At 32.8% G+C, this 11,257-nt stretch overlaps 1 protein-coding gene across 1 annotated transcript; it reads right to left on the bottom strand.

Moving 5' to 3' along the window:
- Nucleotides 1–5,152: 5,152 nt before the first annotated feature.
- On the bottom strand, nt 5,153–9,053 carry LOC134689926 (histidine N-acetyltransferase-like). The gene is made up of 3 exons (XM_063549892.1): nt 8,877–9,053; nt 7,188–7,424; nt 5,153–5,707 (listed from the first exon to the last, which is right to left on the bottom strand). The coding sequence occupies exons 1-3, from the start codon at nt 9,051–9,053 to the stop codon at nt 5,153–5,155; spliced, it is 969 nt and encodes a 322-aa protein (XP_063405962.1).
- Between the last annotated feature and the right edge of the window lie 2,204 nt (nt 9,054–11,257).

The following is an 11,257-nucleotide window of genomic DNA, read 5'->3' as shown; positions in this document are numbered from 1 at the left end:
TTCTCTTCTGTTATTATTTAAAACGGTGTGTCCTTGAAGTGAAGATAAGGATGTTGGAATGTGTGGATGTTGGGTTACACTTTTTTTCTTTTGATGTAGTATCGATATACACTAATTGCCCGATTAATGAATTATTATGGCAGTTAGAATTTCTAATGATCAGTTTGATAAATCAGATTACAAAATCAAATGCCCACCTACGGATGATTTAATCTATCTCCTCAGATAAATTTTAGAGAACAACAATTGTTATTTAAAGGACAGCTTTAAAGGCAAAAAATAGTAGCAGCGCCAATTGGAAATCTGTGATATACTCATGTATAAAATAATGAAAGAAATTCTTTCTAAGTTTACACATAGAAAAAAATTCTTTTCTATGGAAGGTATCGTGATGAAATTATATAAGTATATCACAGCGACTGGAAGGAAATAATCATCATCCGTTCCTTAAATTTACACTAGATTTTTCATCTAAAAAAATAATATTTCTTGATGTTAATATTTTCAAAGAAACAAGATTTTCTAATGAAAATATCTTTGATGTGAAAACACACTTCAAACCGACAAATGACTTACTTTATCTAGATCGTATTAGCTGTCACAATCGACACGTTTATTATGGGCGAAGTAATCAGATACATTAGAACAACAAAAGAGGGACGAAAGATATCAAAGGGACAGTCAAACTCATAAATCTAAAACAAACTGAAGAAGCCATGGCTAAAAATGAAAAAGACAAACAGAAAAACAATAGTACACATGACACAACATGGAAAACTAAAGAATAAACAACACGAACCCCACCAAAAACTAGGGAAGATCTCAGGTGCTGCGGAAGGGTAAGCAGATCCTGCTACACATGTGGCACCCGCCGTGTTGCTTATGTGATTACAAATCCGGTAAATTGTCTAATTCGGTAGGTCCCATTCATGAAAGGGAAGGGGGTTGTAGTTACGACGTGAGGAACATACCCGGTGTCATTTGTAAAACGGTTATTCCATAACGGTCAACCAACTCGTGATGGCGTCCGTAAAATTAACGAAGGGATGATTTCAACTTCATTATTTGGAACTCTTGGTTTAATAGCTTCCTTGTGAGCAGTAACCCTCTATCAAGAAAATCGTGATAGGAAATGCAAGCACATGAATATCGTACCAATTGGGAGATATATACCCCGTATGCAGGTGCTGTTGGAATGTTGCTACTTAGAAATGGAAAGTTCACAATTGGAAAACTGAAATCATCTCTTTTGTTGTAAAGTTTTGTTTTTAACCGGCCCTCATTGTCAATTTCTAGATGTAAGTCAAGATATGAAGCCGACTTAACTGTATCAAATAATGGTGTTGATTTATAATATATTTTGTTACAGTTCAGATCGAACTTAATAAAGAGAGAGTACAATGAGATTGAAATCGAAAAAATGCATTTATAAATTAAAACAATGCATTATCAAACATTGGAATCTACTAAGACAGGGTGCAGTTTGCAACGAAATATTTCCATGCAAACCAATAATAGCGTATAAAAAGCTTAAAAACACAGCAGATACATTGCCAATGACAAAATTAGAATACAGCAAATCCCTGATGATGACGGGCATACAATTGTTTAACCCCGTTTATAAATGCTATACATTTATCATAAGCATATAATACAAAAAACCGCCGAAACACCTAATTGTTGTCGGATTGATGTAAACCAATTGGAAGTCAAGTAATACTAGCATCAATTGATCAATATTTTGTAATAAAATTACAACTAAATAATAAATAATAAAAGTATGTATAACATTTGTATAAGGTGTACTTCGAAAAAGATTTTTTGCTATCGGTATTCGGATTGATGTTGGATTACATTAGGTGTTAGGTGGCACTTTTATACAAAATAAACACGTATCATCCATGATAGAAATTATTATAAATTAAGGAATGTATCTCCCTAGTGCAAAGCTCTGATTCCTTTCACGGATTTGCCTATACTTTTTGGACCTTTTGGATTATAGCTCTTCATCTTTTATATAAGCTTTGGGTTTCAAATATTTTGGCAACGAGCATCACTGAAGAGACATGTATTGTCGAAATGCGCATCTGGTGCAAGAAAATTGGTACCGTTAATCTTCTTACCACTAACAGATAAAACTCGTATATGACAATTATCATGTAATAATAACGATTTTTGTACAAAATGTAGTTTCTTCCAAAAAAAATATCATGTATTCAAAAATATTTAGATAAATGAAATCTGATTTGAACAAGTTTTATTCATTATGTTCGGCGTTTTTTTCAACAGCCTGTCAAGGCATTTCAATGAAATCAAATTGTGTCCTTCTTCTTGTCGACTTGTTTCTTTATTATTATGAGGCTGAATTCATACAGGAACTTCTTAGGAAGAAAGATAAGAAATTAGCAATATCCTTTAACTCTACGTTTCGCTTTATAGATGATGTTATTTTTCTAAATACTTCAAAATTTGGTGACTATGTTGAACGCATCTATCCCATCGAACTAGGGATAAATGATACTACAGTTGAGTCGGCCACATATCTAGATTAACATCTAAAATTTGACAATGAGGATCGGTGGCAAAAAAATTGTTACGACAACAGAGATGATTTCAGCTTTCCAAATGTGAACTTTCAATTTCTTAGCTGCAACATTCCAGCAGCACCTGCATACGGAGTATATATCTCACAATTAGTACGATGTTCCCGTGCTTGCATTTCCCATCATTATTTTTTTTATAGAGGGTTGCTGCTCACAAGGAAGCTAATAAACCAAGAGTTTCAAATGGTGAAGTTGAAAGCATCCCTTCGTAAATTTTACGGACGCCATCACGAGTTGGTTGACCGTTATGGAATAACCGTTTCACAACATGATATCGGATATGTTCCTTACGTCGTAACTACAATCTCCTTCCATTTCATGAATGTGATCTACCGAATAAGACTATTTACCGGATTTGTTATCACGTAAGCAACTATTTTTTTCCTTTCGTTATCCTACATGAAAATGGCAATAGGAACCGTGGATTGCGTAATATCGTCCGCATATTTCCAATATGTTCACATGAATTAATGAGGTCATGTGTCAAAAAATTAATTGGCAAATCAATTTAGTATTTTACCGTATCGCGAAGTGTATAACTACCTTTCATCCGCTACTTAACCCTGTTTTGTTTACATTGAATTTTCAAGGATAAAGAACGGATATCATTTTGTATTGTAAATATCAGACCATAATTAATAAACAGAACAATACTATTTGGATGAAACCCCAATTATAACCTTATCCTAACGATTGTCATTCAAACGAAGAGAAGTGAGTAGATTTTACAACTGTCAACGTTGTCGTTTTGCAACGTCCCGTTAAGGTTCATCTGAAGGAATTGAAAAATATGGCCGTTTGTAGTCCAAAACATTTACTTAGAGAACAGACAAACTGATGCATCTAGGAAAGTTTGAAGGCATGGCTGTACCTAGGTATATAAAAGTTATATAACGTCTGTGTTTCGCCAAAAAATATGACTAACCTGGATTTTCACGTGAATTTTTTTCCTAGTCTGCAGAAGATCGCAAAATAAATAAACAAACGAGTTTTATTGGATAAGGTCCAGTCAGTTACACAGTTTAAATATTGTTTACATGTGTCTATTGTTCATCTATTGTCCATTTGAATCAATACTTCAATACTACTCACAACATCGAATCTATGAGGGAAGCTTCTCAAACATTTCCCAAACTTAGTTTATTTTTGCACTTTCTGCAAGAATGAAAAAAAATAATAGCAAAACCCAGAAAAGTTCATAATTTTCTGAATCATAAAAATGCATTCAAAATTTAACTGTCTAGGTTCCGAAAGCAAAGTTTTTATGTGTTGTAGATTTTAGATTTAGCCAAATGGTTATGATGAACCTTAAATACATTTGCTTATATAGACCGGCAAGGCAATGTTGACAGTAACGTACATTATTATTACAAAAACAATAAATCATTCTACTTGGATGAAAGTACTTATATATGTAATAGTTTAATTAAGGTAAATATGGATGTATTTTACATGCCTTGGATTTAAAAACGAAATTAAATACCTATCTAAAATTAAACATCATGTATATTCGAACATACTGAGGGATAGTAGAGTGGAATAGAAACCCGACGACAAGAGAAACTTTACATATAGATGTATGATCCCTTGAAACAACATGACATAAACAAAAGGGGGAACAAATATGTTTTGTTCATGTTCACAAAATAAATTCTATTCTTATGAATTACAATAGACTGTGTTTTAGGAATACAATCAATTTACACTTGTTTAAGAAATATAAAGTACTAAGAATCAAATACAACTGGGTGTGACATTATATATACACTGTCATAGTTTATACCTAACTATCTAGGTGACGATTTGTTGAAAAAATTGAAAAAATAATCTAGCCAGTTCACTTTAGACGCAGAGTAAGTAATGATTTAAAGTGTACTCTTCCGGACAATTGTTGTAGAATTTACTGATTTAATGCTTATGAATTATTCATTCTAAATTAACGGTCCACATAACATCTTGTTACGAAATTGAACCCTTGTATCTATGATGAGTTTCAAGATATGATCAATTAAATAAAAATAGTATATATGTAAGCCTACATATCAAAACTATAGTCAAATACGTTAACAAAGTAATATAAATGTGTATCATGGGTAAGCAGTTTCATATGAGATGTACTGGTGCAGTCAATGAAACGACGCAAAGTGATTGTGTAAATTTTATTAATAATATGTATATAAAATATAATAGCAAGATCTTTCTGATTACAATAATGAAAAACGATACTAAGGTCATAATGTGCTCGCTACTATAGGAAACTGAGATTGACCGCTATCAAACGTATTTTAAAGAATTGTCGTAACGTTCTCACCACTACAAAAAGATCACTTTATAAAACTGATTTTATTGCAAGGTCATTATGTACTCGCTACTACAGTAAGCATACATTGCCCTCAGTCATATTGATTGGAAAGCAATGTCATAATGTCCTCGCTGCTACAGGAAACTTCCAAACATAGCCATATACAATGTTTTGATACTGATGATCATGAAGAAGAAAAACAAAACAAAAAATGTAAAAAAAAACCTGTTTTTGATGACGTTTTTGGTTATTCCAGTTTGTATGCTATTTTTCGTCTCCCGACTACTAAACCTGTTCCATAAAATTCTGTTTTTTTAAATCCAAATTCTTTGACCGCCATGTCTAAAAGTGTCAAATTTATTCCTTTGCCTGATATACAACGAAGTAATATATAGTCACTCTTTGACTTACAGAGAAACTTAGCAAAGTGTAAAATGAGGTGCTCTCTAATATTCTCAGATAGAGAGCCATAAACGTTGAAATTAATCATCATTCCAATTGATGCTTCCCTGACATTACTAATTGAAAGTAAAGTTCTTTGTGGACAATTCAAATCAGACACAACAACAGTAGTTCGTTCTGTAACCATCAGATGAGCGTTAGATTGAATGGCGCTGTATGGAACTTGATCAACAACTATTTCATCCTCAGGGAATAAGAACTGCTTATGGTCAGGCGATGCCAGAACTTGACCAAGAAGATTGACATCAATATATTCAGCTTTTAAAGATTGATTTGCTTGACCTATGACACTGTACTTTATCTGTAGAGGTCCTTTATGTGTGTCATAATATCGATAGTCCTATTAAAAAAAAGAAGATGTTTTTTTAATCATTTATGGCTAATTACAATTTAACATTTCTAATACATAAATAAAGAAGTGATTCAAACATTATGGTTCCAATTCTCTCAGTTAAAGGTGACAGTAGATGAATTAGCTACTATACATAGGTCTCTTTTTATCATATAGCTCCAAATTTTGCATCGTATCTACGCATCCCTGTCTTTCAAATGTGTAGGTTAGTGTTCCCAATGAAAGAAAATCCAGAAATGCCATTCGAACAAACGAAATCTTAATGGTATTTTTTCATATGTAAACGGGAAATTGCGATTTAGATTAGTATTGATGTATAACACCTAGTTTACAAATAAAGACTTCATTTGTGAACGAGAGTCCATTTCTTACTATAAGTATAGGACAAAAGCTTAACTTATGATTTGCGAACGGTTAAAAGATATTAAGACGAAGTTTGTCCTGTCTCTTATGTTCTGCAATGTATTTATTATATTTATATACCATATACAGTTTACTTATGAATTCCAGTTACTTGCCTACTTACTCCACTTGTTTTGAACTCTGGAAGATAGTTGTTCCTTTGGCAAATCATACCACATCTCGTTTATTGTTTAAATACTACTAGTTACATCATTATATTCCTTTATTGTGTACAGATTATTAGTATTTCAATTAACACATGTTCCGTGTCGAATCCGATACCGATCCCAATAATCAATGTCACATGTAGTTTCCGGTTGTAGTTACCTGTTACCTGCTTTAAAATCTCTCTTCTGTTAGGAGAACCGTGAATTATGCAAGTGGTTGTTTTATACTTATGGTAAACTACTGTGCACTATTTACATGTACATTTAACAGGTATGTTTTGTTCCAATTCAATACCACTATTTATTTTGGTTAAATAGACCAAAATTAAATTTAGTTTATAGTCAATGTATTGTAGTTGAAAAACCAGCATGGGTTAAAGCAGAAAGATTTTGAAAGCACAGACAACTGTGCATCTTACAATCAGAATGACCATATCATATGACAATACAAATACTAAAAAAAAACAACCTTGCATACGTCATAGTCACGGACCCGCGAGTGTTCAAGTATTGTCTAAAAGTTATTATGATGCAACCTACATTGGTATGTGCAGGTGTGGTAGCAATATGAAACATATTTGGAGATGTAGGATAAATGTCAATCAGACAATTTCTAAGGAAAAATTATGGAAATATCTTTCTTCTGTACTAAATTGTGCCGCAATTATTATAATTACAAGGCAGTTGTATAGCGCATTCTATAAAAACTACAATAACTTTAAGCGCAGACAGTGGTAATGCTTATTTGGTATTGGTTTTTAGTATCATCCGTTACGTACTCATATTTTAGTTAAACAAAAATGAATTGAGGTATTATTTCCCTACCCATCCCATTTTTTCAGCTAGAAGACAGGAAACAGACAAAAAAAAATCTGTTTGACCTATCTTGATAGACTAACGTGTTCTGATGTTTTGTTGTACTTTCCTTTGTTTATCAATTGAAGTAATGGTGAATGTATTCTATTTCCTGCAATTCTATGCCATATGACTTCCGGTCGGTAAAGAGGTTCTCCTTTATTCATCCATTTCAACATTATTCCAGCAATGCCTTGACCAGCGTATTCTTTGGAGACTCTCACTGCCCTAGTAACAACACTTTCCCCATCATCTACAGTTGTCATTAAAGTAAATCCTACCTATATCATGAAATTTATATGAGTATTAAATATCAACAAAATATTTCATATATTAAAATGTCAGGCTTCTAAAATTACTTTTTTTCATATTTATATAAAAATAAATACAAAACTATCAGTTTAAGAACAGACAAACACAAGTCAACCACTAAAAACATAATTAAAGATAAGTCAAACGACCCCAAGCAATTGTCTTGTCAATTGTTGATGAGTCAGCAGGCCATGTAACTCCTAATTAATTCATTTGAAATACCCAGTGTGAACAAATTGACAAAATGTTAAATCTGAAATATTGAAATGTTATTAAAACTAGAAAATCATTACTGTAAGGCACTGATGACCAAAACAAAATTCATCAGTATTGAGATGAGAGAAAATGGAATATTTGTAAAATATAATATACCTAATCTACATTTATAACAATCCGGTCAAGTTATGAAATACACAATTTTGTCATGACGTAGCAAACCAGTTCATGCTTATAGAGAAATATATAATCTATTTTTTACATGGGTTTGGCGTAGGATACCCTCGATAACCCCGGTTTTTTGGTGGGTCAGTCGTTAATTTTGGACGTAGAGGTTTGCAGAATAGTGTTTGTCTTTAAGTCGTTTTTTTCGTTTTTGTCATGATTTTTTTTTATTGTTTCTCATCGACTTTTTGGATTCTTCCTTCAATATCTTCTGTCTCTTTTTTAAATTTTAAAACTGAAATGTAAATTCGGAAACAGTCAATCAGACAAGTTACCGACCAATTAGCAATAAACAGCCGAAAGCCACCAATTGGTCTTCAGCACAGCGAACAAAATTCAGCAACAGGAGGCAGGCTTCCGCTTGCCCATACACAAACGTGTGTAATAGTTCAATGAAAATGGACATCACACAAAACTCTAAAACACATTAACCAAAAATCAAAAATCATACCACGCTAACAAAGGCAAGTAGTACCTGACTTGGGACAGGCGCAAACATGTATTAGGGTCAATATAAAAAAGATGATGTGGTATGATTGCCAATGAGACAACTATCTACGAAAGACCAACATGACACAAACATTAACAGTTATAGGTCACCGTACGGCCTTCAACAATGAGCAAAGTCCATATCGCATATAGTCAGCTATAAAAGGCCTTGATAAGACAATGTAAAACAATTCAAGCGAGAAAAAACTAACGGCCTTATTTATGTAAAAAAATGAACGAAAAACAAATATGTAACACATAAACATGTTCTATGAGATCACATGTTCCATGAGATCACAACCCTCCCCTATACCTCTAGCCTATACAGAATGAACAAGCACACAACAAAACATTGTTTGCAATTAAATAAATAAAAAAAAACTAATACAACGGAATACATATACTGGGTATGTGTCTTCTATCTCTTGCAAGAAAGAAACTGTTTTTAATTTTTGAATATGTTGGTTCTTGAAATTAAAATATATTCATACAAATTTATCTTCGATGACAGCAGCATACATCTCGTTGTTTGGCATATCTATCAGCATATGGAAATAATCAGGAAGATAATCACCGCCATAAGCTATCTCAGATGAGGGATATATAGCCATAACTTTTTCATAGTCTTCTTTTGTCACCCTTTGACATCTTATTAGGCTGCTGTTCATTGTGGTAACTTGTACAGTTTAAGTTACAAAGTTCTTTGTTTTCAATCTGTCAAGATACAGTTACATGTAAACACTAACCATAATAATTTTAGACAATTCAAAACATCTTGTTCTTTTTAAAATTTCAATTTTCACACTGATAAGTAAAAACAAGAAATGAAAAGGAGCTAGAATTATCCTTTACGGTTTTATTCTTTATCAAACATGATGATTTCATGATATTTACTTTTTTAACCGATTGCGCCCTATGCCCGATTGTGGTGGTGGATGATGCATGCACAAGACACTTGCCCTGTTGACCCAAACGGTCGCAGATCATTTGAAATAAATACGCGTCCTTCGTTTTTTTTTGTAATCCTTGATCCGTCTCTTTGCAATCGATTGAATAGATTTGACCATCGGTATACTACTGTCACCTTGGGAAATACTGGACTCCACGGAAGTTGGGTCTAATTCACACATCGACTTACTAAAGACACAACACTGTTAGTCTGTATCGTTTGAAATGCAATTTGAAATCAAAATGACTTCCAGTTTCTGAGTGTGAGATTTCCACTTTTATGTAGCAATTTTCCAGGAACACCAACGCTTTATCACAGGGCTTTTTTTTTTTTTTTTTATAGAAATCGTCAACAAGAGGCTCTAAATTAAAGAACCTGTGTCGCTCACATTGGTCTATGTGCATATTGAACAAAAGACACAGTCAGATAGATTCATGAGAAAATTGTGTTTTGGTGATAGTGATATATTTGTAGATCTAGTTTTTCTCAACATTCTTGCTGCTTACAATTATCTCTATCTATAAAGAACTTGGTCCAGTTGTTACAGTGGAAAATGTTCTGTTAAAATTTACAAAAAAATACCAAATTGATGAAAGTTGTTAATAAACAGCTGATACGCCCGTCGTCTTGTGTGAATGTTTTATGCAACAATCATATATTCTTTTTGAGGTACGGTGGGACATATAGCCTCACCTTCTTTTGAGTTTACAAACAATCTAAATATCACTTAAAAAAACCTCTCCCTTTTTACAAAATACTCAATAACTCAAAAATGAAATTTTGAATCATCACCAAAATGTATACAGATCTTAGGATTAATATAAATAAGAAGTGTGTAAAGTTTTAAGCCATAATCAAAAATACTTTTTGATATACGGTGCGACATGTGAAAAAATAACACACCCCTGGTTTACAAAAAAAAAAATGTAGTTACAAAGTGCCGTAACTCAAAAAGTTTGAATCGTATTTTCATCAAAAGGTATACAGATCATTTGACCATCATAAGAAACAACTATAATAAGTTTCATGGAATTTGGATAAGTCGTTCTCAAGTTACGGTGCGACATGTTTACGCCGGACAGACAGACAGACGGACTGACGGACACCGGCCATTTGTATAACATAATACGTCTCGTCAACATTTTGACTGTAAAGGGCAGAAACTCGTTTTGATCATGTTGACTTGTTTGTAGGTCCTACTTTACTGTACATTATTGCTAATAACAGTTTATCTCTTTCTATAATAATGTTAAAGATAATAACAAAAAGCTATTTGTTTTTCTTAAAATTACCAATTCAGGAGCAGCAATCAACGGGTTGTCTGATTGGTTTGAAAAGTTAAGGACAGATATATTTTGACCTAATGAACAATGCTATACTCGTCATATTTGCTCTAAATGCTTTGGTTGCAGAGATATAAGCCAAAAACTGCATTATACCCCTATGTTCTATGTTTGGCCATGTTGGCCATCTTGACTGGCAGGCAGGGTCATCAGACACAATTTTTAAACTATATACTTTAGTGATGATTGTGGCCAAGTTTTGCCAAATTTGTCCCAGAAGTTTCAGAGGAGAAGTTTTGTGTAAAAGATTAAAAAGATTACGTAAAATTGTAAAAATAAATGCTATAATGGGCAATAACTCCTTCAGGGTTCAACTGACAATTTTGGTGATGCAGACTTATTTGTAAATCTTACTTTGCTGAACATTACAGCTGTTCACATTTTATCTCTATATATAATAATATCAAAGATTATAACCAAAATCTGCTAAAATTCCTTAAAATTACCAATTCAAAGGCAGCAACCAAACAATGGATTGTCTGATTCATCGGAAAATTTCCGGGCAGATAGATCTTGAATTGATAAACAATTTTATTCAGTCCGATTTGCTCTAAATTCAATGGTTATATATGAGCCAAAA

This window comes from Mytilus trossulus, chromosome 11 (genome assembly GCF_036588685.1).
Source record: "Mytilus trossulus isolate FHL-02 chromosome 11, PNRI_Mtr1.1.1.hap1, whole genome shotgun sequence".
NCBI lineage: Eukaryota > Metazoa > Mollusca > Bivalvia > Mytilida > Mytilidae > Mytilus > Mytilus trossulus.
The sequence above is the reverse complement of the archived record's forward strand: the minus strand, read 5'-3'. Positions and strand labels throughout refer to the sequence as shown.

Coding starts and splice junctions, on each gene's coding strand:
- LOC134689926 (XM_063549892.1), bottom strand. CDS start 9,053: ATGAACAGCAGCCTAATAAGATGTCAAAGGGTGACAAAAGAAGACTAT. Junction 7,425..8,876: donor CTGTCATCGAAGATAAATTT/GTATGAATATAT, acceptor TTCATGATATAG/GTAGGATTTACTTTAATGAC. Junction 5,708..7,187: donor ACAACAAAACATCAGAACAC/GTTAGTCTATCA, acceptor TTTTTTTAATAG/GACTATCGATATTATGACAC.